Here is a 16,328-nt window from a genome sequence, read left to right as displayed (position 1 = left end):
ATGCTATTACTTCCCCAATCCTGAATAGTGAGACTTTCCTTTAAAAAAGTTATATTTTTTTAAAAATTAGGAAAAATTAACTTTCTTTCCCTTTCTCCAACTCCTTCCCCCATTAAGAATGAAAAAAGACCTTTATTACAAATATATATATGTATGTGTGCATATATTTATTTGTGTATATATGCATACATATATATATATATATATATATAGTCAAGCAAATAAAAATTTTCTCTAATCTTCCTTTCCATTTGAACCCATGTCCTGTATATTCCTCTTCCTCTCTTTTTCCACTCTTGCCTTAAGATTATGAAGATAATAGAATAATTTGCAATCCTTATCTAATTAAACTCCCTCTATGACCCCTGATGGTGATAGGGTTTATTTATTTTTAAATTAAATTTATTTATATATTTTTAGCTTTCAACATTCACTTTTATAAAATTTTGACTTCTAAAATTCCTCCCCCCCCACTTCCCAGGAAGGCATGAAATCTGATATAGACTATGCATGTACAATCATATCAAACATGTTTCCATATTAGTCATGTCATGAAAGAAGAATCAGAACAAAAGGGGGGAAATGATGAGAAAGACAAAAAAAAAAGAAAAAGAGAAAATAGTATGCTATGATCTGCATTCAGATTTCATTGCTTTTTCTGGATATGGATAGTATTTTCCATCCTGAGTCTTTTGGAATTGTCTTAGAGAATTGTATTACTGAGAAGAGCTTAGTCTATCAAAGTTGGTCATTGCACAATGCTGCCATTACTGTGTATGATGTTCTCCTGGTTCTGTTCACTTCACTCAGTATCAGTTCATTTAAGTCTTTCCAGATTTTGGTGATTGGGTATAAAGGTGATATAAGTACCTCCTCCCTATTTTAGAATGTAAGCATTTTATCTCTGTTTAGTCTATTATGTTATTAATTTTGGATTACCTTTTTATGTTTCTCAAATCCTATGTTTTAAATTTAGAGTTTCCCCACGACTTTGGTCTTTTAATCAGGAATGATTAGAAATCTTGTCTTTCATTAAGATCCCTTTCCTCCCATGTAGAATCATACTCAGTTTTTCTGGGTAAGTTATTCTTGCCTATTAGCCTGATATGTGCTGATATGTGCTATTCCAAGCTCTCTGCTTTTTTATAGGGGTGACTGTTAAATGATGTTTGATCTTGACTGGCTCCTTAGTAGTTGAATTATTTCTTTCTGGCTGATCATAATATTTTTCCTTTGACCTGGAAGCTCCAAATTTGGGCCATAATACTCCTGGAAATTTTCATTTAGGGGGTTTCTTTCAGGAAAAAGTGGATTCTTGACCACTGGGTTCCTTCTAATTTGCCTCTGGTTCTAAGAGATCTAGGTAGTTTTTTTTTTCAAGATTTCTTGAAATAGAATGTGAAGCTCTTTTAAAAAATTCTTGGAGTTCAGGCAGAGTGATTCTTCAATTTTTTCTTCTCAATTTTTTTTCCAGGGTTTTGCTAAGAGATAGGTATCTTACATTTTCTGCCTTCCCCCTCCCCTAGTTTTTTTATTTTGTTTGAATATTTTTTGAGTATCATTGATAGGTCTCTATTTGGTCAATTTTAATTTCAGCATTTTTTGGCTGGGTAATTTTTGTACCCCTTGTGCCAAGACACTAATTTCCTAAGTTTTTTTTCCATAGCTCTCATTTCTTTTCCAATTTTTCCTCTAGCACTTTCATTTCATCTAATAAAAACATTTTAAACTCTTCTTTTTGGTTAGCTCTCACTTTTTCTCTTCCAAGATTCTTAAGTGGATTTTTGCCAAAGCTGTAATTTTCTTTGAGGTTTTGCTTCTAGGTATTTTAGTAATTTTCTTATTCTGTGTCTTGAGTATTCCAGTAATCATAATAGATTTTTATGGTAGGTATGTAGATTTTTATTTTTGTTTGTTTATTCTTCTAGCCTACTTCCTGACTTCACACTTGATATTAGCATGTACTGTACACTTCTGGTGGGAGGGTGTGCGCTTGTCCTTTTGCCACTTTCTTAGGGAATTTATTCTTGTGTTGTTACAGAATCTTTCAGGCTTAGAACTTTTAGACTTAGAACAAGATTTCAGAGCTCCTGAAGAGGTCTGATCCAGGGCAAATTTGTTTGTTGCCCCCTTGGTATGAGATATGCAAGTTTCTAATCTGGTTTTAGGTTTGAGTAACAGTATACTGCTGCTGGACGCAGTCATTGTCAGACAGCAGGGAAGTTCTGCTGATTTAGTATGACAGAAGTGCAAGTTCTCTTTGGTCTGGGAATCCTGCCATAGTTATTACTCTATAGGCTTCAGAGTGGGTTGGAGACTGGAATTATGATGCTACTTTTCTCCTGAGATTTGAATCATAGAAACAGGTTTCACATGCTTCTTCTTTCTATGTATCCCATCTAGTGTCTAAGACTGCTAACAGGTAGGGCAACTTAGGTTCCCCTCATTGGTCTGCCCTGAATTTGTGGCCTAGATCTTGGTAGCAGGCAACAAAACTGCCATTTCCCATCAATCTCCATCATGGTACCCAGAACAAGGGTTTGTTTATTCTTCTAGCCTACTTCCTGACTTCTTGCCCTAGTTCACAGCCTCTTCCTAGGCACTGATGTGCTCTACACCAGGTGCCATTCCCAGTGTCCAGACCTCTCTCTCTCTCTGTCTCTGTCCTCAGTTGGAAAAATGGCACATATAATTTGTCTGGAGGAGATTTTTTGGGAAGTTTGTTGTACTACTTCTTGCTACTTTGCTATCTTGATGGCTTACTATGACTTTAGTATAATACAACCTAAGATCCAGTTAGCTTTTTTTGACTGCTATATCCATTTTTTTTTGTTACATAATGAGTTCATAGTTCAATAAAATTTCAATTGATTTTTCAGAAGAAACAAAACAAATAAAAAACAAAACTGTTGCATATGTAGAGTATAACTAGTAATTCAGGCATCTTCAGTAAAAGGCAGCAAAGGTACCCTTAATAGAATATGAAAGACAGAGAATGTGGGATGTAGTCAGCGGGAGAGAAGGAGCCCAACATTATGAATCAAAACTGGGTTCTTATCCAAACCAATCTAATCAAGCATTTATTAGTCAGTCCTCATTACTTGCAGATTCCATATTTGTGAATTCACTGACTAAAATTTGTTTGTGACCCCAAGATCAATACTTGCAGCACTTTTTCATTCATGCATATGTGGAGAGTGGTAAAAATTTGAGTTACCAATATACATATTTCTGGATGAGGTCACACAAAGCAATGTTCTCCTTTCTTGTTGCAACTTGCATTGTGTCCTTTTTGAGGCCTATTTAGTGCCAAAATTTTCACATTTTTGTGTTTTTTGTTGATTAATTATTTAAAATGGCAACTAAGCATAATGCTGAAGTACTTTCTAGTATTCTTAAGCACACAGCTTGGTAAAACAGACACAAGAATTCAATGAAGAAAAGAACTCTGTAAAAAGCAGAATTGGACAAATGGAAAAAGAGATGCAAAAGTGAGCAAAAGCTCAGTGAAGAAAATAATTTCTGCCTGGAAACTAAGAACTGGGCAAGTGACACCATGAGAGGCTAATGACTATGAGATGTCAAGAAACAATAAAACATAGACAAGAGAATGTAAAAAAAGAAAATGTGAAATATCTTACCAGAAAAACAACTAACTTGGAAAAGAGGTTGAGGAGAGATACTTTAAAGATTATTGAACTACCTGGATCAAAAAAGAACCCAGACATCAATCTTCAAGAAAATATAAAGGAAAACCGATTCAATATCTTAGATCCAGAGGGTAAAATAGAAGTTGAAAAAACCTCACCAATCGCCTCCTGAAAGAGATTACAAAATGAAAGCTCTCAGGAATATTATAGCCAATTTCCAGAGCTCTCAGGGCAAGAAGAAAATATTGCAAGCCACCAGAAAGAAATCATTATAATCTTATAAGTAACATAACTGGGATTGAAACTCAGGTCCTGGATTTGAGGCCAACTCTCTATCCACGCTCTCTTAGAAGCCACAGTCAACATCACAAATGATTTAGCAGCTTTTACATTTAAGGGCTAGAGGGCTTGGAATATGATATTCCAGAAGGCAAAGGAACTAAGATTACAACCAACAATAACCTATCCAGGAAAAATGAATATAAACCTTCTAGGGATAATTTAATATTTAATGAAATAAAGAACTTTCAAACATTTCTAATGAAAAGATCAGAGCTGAATAGAAAATTTGACAAGCACAAGATACAAGAAAAGCATAAAAAGGAAAACATGAAAGAGTGATCATAACTTGATAAATATAAACTGCTACATTCCTGTGGAAAGATGAAACATATACCTTTTAAGAATTTTATCATTTTTAGGGCAGTTAAAAGGAGTCTATATATACAGAGGGCATGACTATGAGTTGATTGTGTTGGGATGATCTCAAAAAAAAAATGAAAGGGTGAGAAAGAGAGAGGCACCAGGGGAAGGAGGAAGGGAGAGGAAGAATGGGGAAAATCATCTCATATAAAAGAGGTGTGCAAGGAAGAACTTTTACAGTGGAAGGAAAAAGGGATGGTGGTGGTTGGCAATTCTTGAACCTCATCTTCATTTGAATTGGTTCAAATGAAGGAAGAATATATATACACACTCACTTGGGTACAGAAACCTATCTTACCCAACAGGGAAGTAGAAGAGGAAAAGGATAAGAGAAAGGGTAGCTAATAAAAGGGAGGATGAATTAAGGGAGGAAATGGTCAGAAACAAAAACTTTTGAGGAGGGACATGGTAAAAAAAAGAAGGATAAAAAACAAAATCGTATGGAGATACACAATAATCATAACTGTGAACATGAATGGGATGAACTCACCCATAAAATGAAAGTGGATAGCAGAATGGATTAGAAACCAGCATCCAACAATTTTTTTTTACAAGAAAAAGACTTGAAACAAAGACACACAGAGAGCTAAAATAAAGACCTACAGCATAATCTATTATACTTCAGCTAAAGTAAAAAAAAATACAGGGATAGCAATTGTGATCTTGGTACAAAGCAAAAGCAAAAACAGAGATAATTAAGGAAAGTACATTTTGCTAAAAAGTACCTTATATATAAAGTAAAATTAAGCATTTTCTACAGCAAATTTCTTTGATAATGCACTCATTTATCTTTCCCACTAAATTATCTTTATGTGGAATCCCACAGTCACTTCTGATGTACTTCACTAAATATTGTTTCAACTATATGAAGGTAGCACCAATGTTTTTCTAATTAAAGGAAGTTTTTATATTTAATGATTCTGTACATTACTTTATAGAATGCAAATAAATTTTTGATGTCATAGATATGGGTTTTGCTCGTTAAAAGTATCTAATTTTCTATGGAAAAAAATCTCATCTTGCCAAAAGACCATATACATATACATACAAACACATAAGTATATATGGTGTACATTTTCAAGATGTAATGTTAATTCACGTAATCTACAGTTAAGGCACCAGTACAAAGTAAAGACAAGTATTTCCTCTCTATCAATAATGGTACTTTTGAATCTCGATGATAAATATGGTGGAGTGTAGTTTTAAAAATTTATCTTTTTACTTTTTCTGCATTTCGGTTGATTAAATTCTCTCTGTACTAATTTTAGCTGTTTCAATAGATTTTTTATTCAATCCATATTTATCCAATATGAAGGTATATTATTTCAGCATTCAAAAATATAGACATTAACAAATTTAAGAAAATTATACTAAATCTGATTGTTATTCATTGTGTTAGTATGTATGTATAATCCCTGCTAGTGGGAAGGCTGAGGCTGGTAGATCACTTGAGTCCAGTTCTGAGTTGCAGTAAAGCTAGAGTTGATCAGGTGTTACCAGACTGCTTAAGGATGGACCAATCATCTCAGAATGGAAACAGAGAAAACCAAAGTTTCTGTGCCAAATAGTAGGATTAGAGCTGTGATTGGATTCTGTACTTCTAGTCCCAGTGAGACTAAAAAAAAATCTGATTGTTAAAAATTTGAAATGATTATTTATGTCCTTTCTTGAGTTATTTCAATTTGTTTAAAGTTGAGGTTCTTAGGGAAATTAACATATTGTACTTTTTCACTTCTGCATATATGTGCACACACACATAATACACATGCATTTTAAAAAATTATTGTTTGTACACTACTAAAATGAAGCAATGTGCACAATGTAACTTATCTGTGTCATGAATATGTGGTGACTGTAACAGTGCATGTCCATGAAGAGATTAAAGATATATTGAATAAAATTTGGTCTCAATTGCGTATACTTCATTAAATTAAATAATTTTGCTGTATTCATTGTAAGATGAAGAAAATTTACCAGCCTATTCTTATTTAAGTTGATTTTGATTTGAACTTTGTTTTCATCTTTTAAAAATGGATGAATTTATGTGTTAATTGTTCTAAAGCTATTCAATATTTGGACCATTGTTTTGTAAATCAGCCCCAAAAGCTGGGGAAAAGAAGACATGACACATATTTTAGAAACCTTTGGGATAATGACTTAGAAGGATAAGAATAATTGCAAGTGAAGAGGCAAGATATTCAAGGGGGAAAAAGATGACATTGAAATGTCAGGAAGTAAGGTTAAAACTATGCTTCCTTAAATATGATCTGAAGAAACTGGGCATATTTCTTGACTTTCCAGGTTGATGAAGTAGATAAAAAATACAGTTATTAAAAACAAAAAAAAACCTATGCATATTTCTTTCAGAGGTAGTCAGACTTGATAAGAAACATTGACATTTACCAGTTGTACCATCTTTCCTCCCTCCCATCCCCCCATCAGATATATGCCCTTTCATTTCTAATCCCAAACCATTATCATCTGCATTTTAACTGTCATTTTTTAAAAACTGGAATGACTTGACAGAAGTTTCATGGAAAAAAGAAACTGCTTTCAATTGGTGTGGATAATCCATCCACAGAAAATGGGACATATTACAACTATATGGTATAGTTTATAGCACTACCTAATTGTACTGTAAACAAAATACAAAGAGAAAAGATTCTTATCCATGGAAATTATCATATGGATTCATGAAGACACACTGAAGTATTCAAGTAACAATTTCTACTCTGAAGCTTATTAAAGCTGGACACAGAACATATTTGTTACATGAGAATAACATTAATGTCCCCCAAATCAGAAACATTTTGAATCCATAAGGAAAAATAAATTGATATTGTTTATTTGTTTCAAGGAGAAATGGTTATCAAACAGTAAATCAAAGCCTTAATAGAGCTATCATTGTTTCATTAATGGAGATTTTATTGAAAACTAAAAATAAGAATTGTTTTACATGATTGGGCTCGACAAATAATGAGAGTGAATCAATTATTTCCTCAAAACCTGTCTTTCTTCTTGGATTTCTTTTCATAGGAATTGGGGTCTATTTAGAAAAAGGTAGAGGATGGAAATTAAAAATAAATGAAAATCTAAACAGAATTTCTGAATTTTGCCAATTTCTGTTAGAAGGGTATTTTAGGCTATCTTTTCCTAAAAGGAAAGGTCCTGAAAAAAACAAAAGGTTCCAAAAGGACCCTCTTTTAATTTTTAAAAATTTTATTTATTTTTAATTTATGGAATAAAACAGTCATTTCCATAACATAGTTTAATTAAAAAAGGATGGTTATATATGAAACTACATATCCACAATGTACAACTTGCTATTCCTTTTGATTACATAATAACTTTATCCTGTAAATTTCTTTTCCCCCCATTTTTTCTTTCCCCCCCATCCCAAAGATGGCTACTATTAGATACAAATATGTGTATATGTGTAAAGTCTATATATTCTATACATACTTGTATTTACAAGTTATTTCTCTGGAAATATTTTATTACTATCAAATCAAGTAAATATTAAAAACTGGCCTTTGTGTTTGCCGTGATACAAAAGGAAACAGCAAAATATTAATTATACAGCTCTTTTCCCCTTGGGGGAAATACTGCAAAAGACAACTCATGAACTTAATGCATTTTTCATTTGCTTACTTTTCTTTTAACTTGAGATCTTTGTTTCTTTTCAATACACTTTATTTTCTACATGAAGTCTTTAATCCAATATTTAATTGTATTTATTGATGAGATTAACAAAAACACACCCAACTCAGGACCAGCTTAGGGGAAAAATATATAACAAATCTCCTATTGCCATAAGTAGGTACAGATACAGCTCAGACAATACCATTTCAAGATGAATATCCAGCAAGTTGGCTTTCAATTTTCCTACAGTTTACTGACATTAATTAATATTAATCATTAATATTAGGCCAATAAGTAGGAAAGTCACATTTTCTCTTTTTCCCCCATCTCCTTCAAATCACTAGCTACCACATTCTATTCATTCACTGACATAGACATATGTAACAGAAAGTCTTCAGATTTCATAATCAGGCCAAAGCTATAACACTTGAATGAAAATGGACAGATCTGCTTGTGCACACACATAGACTTTATTGCAAATACCTCTCTACAATCCAAATTGAGGTTCTGTCCTCCAATTTCCAATTTCAGAATTTCAATCTGGTAATACCATTCCTTTTTAATTGTTGTATACCATATGTCACCTTTATATAAACTTGGTTCAATTCCTCCCATGACCTAGGATGAGAAATATTCACAAATATAAGAAATAAAGCTATAAAAGACAACGTAGATTCAACAAATAAATTAAACAATTTTTATAAACATTCATTATTCATTTTACATACATCATATATAATTATTGTGGGCACTGTGTATACAAAGACAAAAATGAATATCAATACTTATCCATAATTAAATTAAATTCTTATGTTATCTCTCTTGTGCAAGAGCAATCATATTATATGACTGTTTAATTAGCTCTAACCTCTCTGAACTTTTCATCTCACATCTACAACTGTCTATTGGACATCTCAAACTGGATGTCCTGGTGACATTTTAAATTCAACATATCCAAAACTGAACTCATTATCTTTTCCCCAAAACACCTTTTTCCCATTCCACTTTCCCTATTGTTATTGTTAAGCACACTGCCATCTTCTCAATCATCCAGATTCCCAGTCTAGGTGTCATTCTTGACATCTCACTCTGTCACACAGGACATCCAATATTTTTTTTTTTTTGATATGGCTTTTTTTTTAAACCATTGCAACATCTCTCTCATATATCCTCTTTTCTCCCCTGACATTGAAACTACCCTGGTGAAATCAGTTAAGCATTTATTAAGCTTCCATTATATCAGGCATTGCACAGACCCTCATCATCTCAAGACAGGACTATTATAATAGACTTTTGGTTAATCCCACTGCCTCAAGACTCTCCCCATTCTAGTTCATCCTTCACTCAGTTATCAAAGTGATCTTCCTTCTTTTTTTTTTTTTTTTGAGGGTCATACGTTGGCATTTATTATTTAAGCCGAGGAACAAGTTATGAGGGGGTGAGGGGCAAGGGAGGAGCCAGGGAGCTGTCTGTGTCTGCTCTAGATGGTGTTGATCCTGATTTCTGAGCCTTGGTCCAGGGCACACAAGTAAGAACATGCTAAGATGAGGTTTCAGGGGTACAGGTTGAGGAAAATACAGGGGTGGGAGGGTGGGGGGGGTGGGTCAGAGCTACACATCCAGTCAGAGGTGGGGGGGCTGGGATTCTCCTTGGATCAGCAGCACTGCTTCCTTTTGGAAACTGAAGCCTAGTGATAAGTTCCATTCCACATATTTCTGATAAAACATTCTTGTAGTTAAAGACTTTGTGCTAAAGAGTTCTTTCGTTGCCTCTCTAACTTCTTGTACTTTGCTTCTAGTTTCTTTGAATATGTATCCAGCTCATAACCTGCCTGCTCAAGAGCGGCTACATGTTCCTCAATTAAAGTGATCTGATCCAGATAAGGCTGAAGGGTGGCATATTTCTGGTTTAAGTCCTTTAGGTTTCTACTTATGTTTACTGCAATATCTTTCATTTCTAGATACTTCAAGCTAGTCAGTTTGTTCATATTTTCCAGAAGTTTATAATCTTCACTGGTGGCTGTCAGCTCACCTGCCAGGTACGTGGCCATTTTGGAGAACATGTCCTGGCACAGCCCTGTGATGTCTGCCTTGGTGGGCTCTGTGGCCTTCTCGGCCTTCTCCACCACGGCCTCATCTAGGCCAGGGAAGGGAGGAAGGAGAAAGAATGGAAGGAAGGGTGGGAAGGGGGAGGGGGAGAGGGAACAGTCAGGGGACAAGGAAAGGGGAAAGGGGAAGGGTGAGCAGTTGGAGAGGGAGATCCAAAGTGATCTTCCTAAAGTTGAGGTCTGACCATGTCACTCCCTTACTTGATAACTGCAGACTCCTTATGATCTCCAGGATTAAATATCTTTTGGCATTAGGAGACTTTCATAACCTGCCTCTACTTTCCAATCTTCTTACATCTTAATCCCCTACTCATACTCTACAATGCAAAGACCCTTGCTTCTTTATACTTTATACAATATACTTTATCCTTCAATTGCAGGAATTTTCACTGGCTGTACCTTATGCCTTGATTCCCAAGAATTCCTTCTCTACTCCTCTCTGCCTCCTTGTTTCTCTGAATTCCTTCAAGCCTCAACTACAATCTTCTATTCTACAGGAAACCTTTCCTAATCCCTCCTAAAATTCCAGTGTCTTCTCTGTTTGGATAATTTCCAATTTATCCTGTATATAGCTTGTTTGTACATAGTTGATTGCAAGCTGTGCCCTCCATTTGACTGTGAATTCCTTAAGAGCAGGTGCTAGTTTGGGTCTTTATTATTATTCCCATTACTTAGAATAGTTCCTGGCATATAGCAGCCTCTTAAAAAGTATTTATTGAGTGACTGACTGGTTGGGTTACAGTGGCTCTGGGAGCCTACCCTTCAGAGAAAGTGGAGGAAGGTATCTGACAACTATTTCTGCACCAAGAGGAGTCTTCATAATTTTTTTTTCTCCTTTTTTCCTTTACTAAGTTGAGGGAGGCCTTTCAAAAAGAATAATTCAGTCTTCAGCATTCTTAACATGCTAGTCCTTTCAATTCAATATTCATGTCAGATACTACATATGCCTTTGCATTTCTCTAGGGATGTAATCTCCTAGAACTTGGATTTGAGGAATGGTTGAATATATAATGGCTCAGGCACTATTTATAAATATGATATAAGATTATATAAACATATATGTATAGATACACATATGTACACATATGTGGGTAATAGATGTATATACACATATGTATGTATGTAAAATTGGAATAGGAATGATTTCTACTCTTTCCATCTTCCTCTTCCCCATATTGACAGCTCAAGTAGACAAATTTTCTGTCTGTAAGAGGAGCTGTAATGTGGGAAAAGAGTGAGGGAATCTAATGTAATGAGACAATGAGGAAATATGAATAATGTTTAAATATGACTGTCAACATTTAATGGTATATATATGCACACACATTTTATAGCCAACTCAATGTATAATTATTCTGAAAGAGATTAAGAAAAAAGCCCCAGAAATTATGTTTTTTTTTCCTCTTTAAGACTAAAAGATACCCACAAGACTACCTCCATTGGTACCAGTTCTGTCTCTTGGTAATCCTGCACCACACATCTGTATGGAAAAAATATTGGAGATCTTTGTTTGCTTCACAAGGGAATCAAAGAATGTCTCCAATGAACTTGATGGCTATGAGAAAATTAAATCAAAAGTACAATTACTTCATTATTACTCATATTTGGTTTAAAAAGTTGTCAAGTATACAAAAACAAGCAACATCCACTAAATTATATTTCCTTTATGAAAAAAGAATGAACAAATTAATAATAAAAATAATTCCAAAATTGTAGATAGAACTTCCTTTGATTTTTAAATATTCCTTTCAGTGTAGTTTATGTAATGTAATATTAGTTATATTTATTACTAGACACTCCTGAAAGAAATTATATCTACTATTACAGTTCATGGGCAAGGTAAATATAAAGAGACATTGATGGAGATAGCATATTAGTAATCTCTGAGACAAAGATATGCTTGCCTAGAAATAGGAATGATATCTTCAGACCCTTTCTATCCTCTCTGTCTCAGTTTCCCTTCATACACATACCCACATACACATACATTTATGCATACATATGTATATACACACATATAAATAGTGTCCTAAAGTCTTAGTCCATTTCTGAGTATAGGATTTAATGGCTGGTACTCACTAAATAAATATCTGTTGATGATTAGACCTGAAAGCACTAAGTTTTTGACAAATTGCCTACAAATTAAACTACAGTTAATAAATATTGTATATATGTTGGACCATGCTATATATCTGTCTCATTTCTTGATTATAATTCATGTCCCATCTCTTAACTGTGGTTATATAACAAGGTCCTATGTTGAACCCTCTTATCTTTCTTTATATCCCCTCTTGGAATCCATATGTTCATTATAATCTTTATGAGATCATTCCCAGGTCAACAGATGTACATATTACCCATTTAATTCCAGTCTCTCTTGAGCTTTGATTGAATATTATTGATTATCTGCTAGAATCTCCAGCTAGGTATTTTGTAGGCATCTCAAACTCAGTGTGTCCAAAACAAAGCTTGTTATCCTTTCAACAAAATGTACTCTTCTTCCTCTAACTTTCTTATTCCTACTGAGGGCACTATTCATCCTTCCAGCTACCTAGATTCATGATTCTGGGGTCATCGTCGCCTCTGTATTTTCTGTCATGGCTTATACCATTTTCGTTGTTCTCTTTTGCCACTTTTGCTTCCATATCTCCTACATCTGTCCTGTTATTTTTTACTTAAGTCCACCACTATTTTAGGACTTCATTACTTCTCTTCTATCTCCAGGGTTGGCAAAATACAACCTCTGGATCAAACCTGTCCCACAGCTTGTTTTTGAATGGCTCCTAAGTGAAGAATAATTTTTTCATGTTTAAATATAATAAAACCTTATTTACAAATCTAAAGAAAATACTCTCACCTTGTGGGCTGTACAAAAACAAGCAGTAGACCCTGTTCCAGACTATTGCGCTGACCTCCTTAACTGAAATATTTTCTTCTTATAGCTATCCTCAACATGGTTGCTGAAATGATATTTCAAAACATGGGGCTGATTATGTTTCTTCAATGCTCTATAACCTCCAATGGTTTCCTGTTACTTCTAGGGGAGAAAATAAGACCTTCTTTAGCCTTTATAAGCTCTCTCTAGTCTATACTTCTAAATTTCTTATGTATTCCCCCCCTTCCTGTATTTATTATATTTATATAACGTAAATAAATAAATAAAATATAGAATATGATATTACATATTATATAATAAAATATATAATATTTATTATCATGTATGTAGTCTCATCAAACTGACCACTTGCTATTCCTTATACAAAAGAATCTCTGTCTTTGTTTAATATGTATGAACCTTTGCAGGAGATACTCATTACATCTGGAAATCAGTCCTTTCTTGGTCTTCCCTCTTAGAATTCCCATTTCCCCTCAAAGCCCTGTTCAAGTGTCACCCCCATAAATGAAGCCTTTTCTGTTATCCCCAACTACTTGTTACCCTCCTCAATTACTTTGTATTTGTCATATAGTTATTTTAAATCTGTGTACAGAACTGTTTATTGATGATAAAATCTAAACTTCTTGAAGGTGAGAGATTTTTTTATTCTTTTCTCTGAAATACCTAGCCCAGTATCGGCAAATCATAGTCATCAAGTAAATGCTTATTTATTGATCAACTGGTTTTAAAATATCTTATTAGTTCTCAGAAAAGTAAGCATTTTCACTGCCATCATTCACTGATCTCTAATTTTGTTCTCTTCATTTGTTACATGCTGTCACAGCTCTTCGTTCAGAAAGCATCACTGCATCCACTCAGTGGATTCAATACAAAAGATAGCTCATCATACATGTTTCTGAGTTTAGGGGAGACAAAGTATTAGTAAACCTTAATTCAGGTTCTGGCTTTGAAAAGTTGCTCACAATAGTCTTGTTTAAAACACTTTGGGTTCAGGTTAGAGAATAAGTAGGAGTAGGTAGGATGTATATACCTTTATGCTCTTGGCAGGTGAAAGGATGGTTTTCCTTTAGAAAAGGGAATTGTTCTTTTTGGAGGTCCTCATTGGTAACCAAGTCAAGTCCCCCTCTTGTACTCAACTCTCCTTCTATCCTTCTAGGCTTAATTGTAGGTCACTCCTCCAAAGCCATCAATCCAAGAACACCAGTCAAAGTGTTTGCCTATTCCTATTCTTGGTCACCCTCTATTGTTCCTTAAGTATCTTCAAATTACTAAATCTCTCAAAACTCTTTGACATTCCTTATTTTTAGGGTCTGTCCCCATTTCTGTAAAGTATCTCTGTCTTTGAACCCCATCAAAATACAATTATATACAATCTCTTTAAAATTTTGATGAAAAATATAATTGTCATTGAAGTCTTTATAATCACTAATATCACCTCAAGTAATCTATATTACAAAGCTTTGTTTTCTTAAGCTTCCAAAAATTTCACATTTACCCAGAAGTACTGGAATTTCAAAGAAAACTATTCTTCTTATTTGTATCACTTGGAAAAGAAGGCTTATAAGAGTGAAATATTTTTCTTATGGTTATATAGCCCAACAAAACTTTAAAAAACAATCAATTACTTGTCCTCAGATATGGAGAATACTTTTTCTATGGCCACCATAAAATAACTAGCCCCATTCTCTTATTTAATTCTACATGGCCAAACAACATACTACATGAAGACACTGGCATAGGGGACTCCTCAATTTTCCATTAAAGGGGAATTTAACTTCTATCTCAATTGGGTGGACTTTCATATAGGAAAATAGAGCTATCTGTCCTCATTAGAAGAAAATTTCTAGTTTTTTTAAATCAAAATGGTACAAATATATCTGGTTTAAACTGTCATGAGAACAAAGTTTATCTTTTTAAATTTTAGTGAACTGTACAGAAAAATAGGATACTACCTACTTAAGTAATCCATTTCAGCATCTTACAGCTCCACCTATCACAAACTTTTCAATTTTCCTGATGTTATATCTGCAATGATGTAGGAATTTTCCTTAATGATACTTTGTTATTATGGGAGAGTAGTATTCCAGTAGTCTTTTAGAGCGGCTTCACAGTTCCTTCTAATTGAGTGAGGTACATCTTTCCTCTAGCCTGAAAGATCTCTTTTTTTTTTACTTATCCCTTATAAAAGTATAAATTTGTGTAGTCTTCACCTATACCAAACTCTTAAATGTAGATAAAAATTGTAAACTAAAATTATGGCACTTTTTTTCTGTGAACTTTGTTGTCTATATAACTGAAAAACAAAAAATCAATTATTATAATAATACAACATGGTATTCATGGTATTTCTTCAGAAAGATTTATAGATATTCTTATTTTGCATTTCAAAAAATGACTGAGGATATAAAATGTATTCTCTTAGATATATTTTTTTTATGTTGCAATCACCTCTAGATTCTTAACACTGAGAATTCATTCTTCTCTGCTTTATTTCTAAATGTATAGGAATTACGTATCCATTTTTCTTGTTATTTTATAGAGACTAAGATTAGAGGATTAATTTATACGGCAGTGGAAAGACTTACTTTGGCTAGCATGGAATAGGCAAGTCCAAGTATTCCATTCCATTTAGTCTCTGGTAAAAAAAAATCTTCTGATTCAAAAATAATAGCAATGTTGACAAGAAAAGTACTATTGAATCCTTTAGGAATAGTAACCACATCTTCACCAACTGATCCTGTCCAGCTTCCTTGGGTATATTTAACATTGATATTCAAGTTTTTGGAACGATATGTGCTGGACCTATAAATTAAATAAAATCAAACCACAGTTGATTCAGTATCATCATCTCATTCATTTGGTCTGTGTTCATCAAACCTTTTTGGAGGGCTAGGGAAGAGATGGAGATAGTTCTTCACAATACATATTGGCTAGGTATTATAAGATAGTAAAGACCACCTATATTTTTACAATTATGAACAAACAATTTATAAACAAACTTTTATTCTGGTAATAAATAATTTAACCTCACTGATTTCCAGTTTCCTTCTTTGTAAAGAACTCAGCAAGTTTAAATTAGATTAATCATTAAGATCACTTCCAATTTTAGCATTAAATAATTATAAGTTTCTATAAAACAGTGTGTTTCCTTTCCATGTAGAGGGAAGTGTTAAAGCTTTAAAATAGGTCCTAGGATATAGATATTTGTGCTATTGGTGACTGGCAGCCAGAGAGCTATTTAAAGAAGCTCCCCCTATTATATTGGTACAAGAACAAGATGGCTTCATCAGTTAAACGTTAAAAACAACACATATACATATATGATTCACAT

At 33.7% G+C, this 16,328-nt stretch overlaps 1 protein-coding gene and 1 pseudogene across 2 annotated transcripts in view; both read right to left on the bottom strand.

Moving 5' to 3' along the window:
- BACE2 (beta-secretase 2) overlaps positions 1-16,328 on the bottom strand; it is a 122,061-nt gene that overhangs the window by 42,384 nt on the left and 63,349 nt on the right. Inside the window, exons 3-5 of one of the 2 annotated variants that reach the window (XM_069074856.1) lie at positions 15,583-15,799; positions 11,528-11,656; positions 8,478-8,612 (exon numbers count right to left, since the gene is read on the bottom strand). In XM_069074856.1, the coding sequence (XP_068930957.1) occupies positions 8,478-8,612; positions 11,528-11,656; positions 15,583-15,799 (481 nt within the window). The remainder of the gene's footprint in view (positions 1-8,477; positions 8,613-11,527; positions 11,657-15,582; positions 15,800-16,328) is intronic. The other variant, XM_069074857.1, reaches the window with a different exon arrangement.
- On the bottom strand, positions 9,716-10,059 carry LOC138151321 (biogenesis of lysosome-related organelles complex 1 subunit 2 pseudogene; annotated as a pseudogene).

This window comes from Petaurus breviceps, unplaced genomic scaffold (genome assembly GCF_028583685.1).
Source record: "Petaurus breviceps papuanus isolate PSGF00001 unplaced genomic scaffold, PetGlider_PUasm1.0 90897, whole genome shotgun sequence".
In the NCBI taxonomy this organism is placed as follows: Eukaryota; Metazoa; Chordata; class Mammalia; order Diprotodontia; family Petauridae; genus Petaurus; species Petaurus breviceps.
Note: the sequence above shows the minus strand (reverse complement) of the source record. Positions and strands in the feature narration are given on the sequence as shown.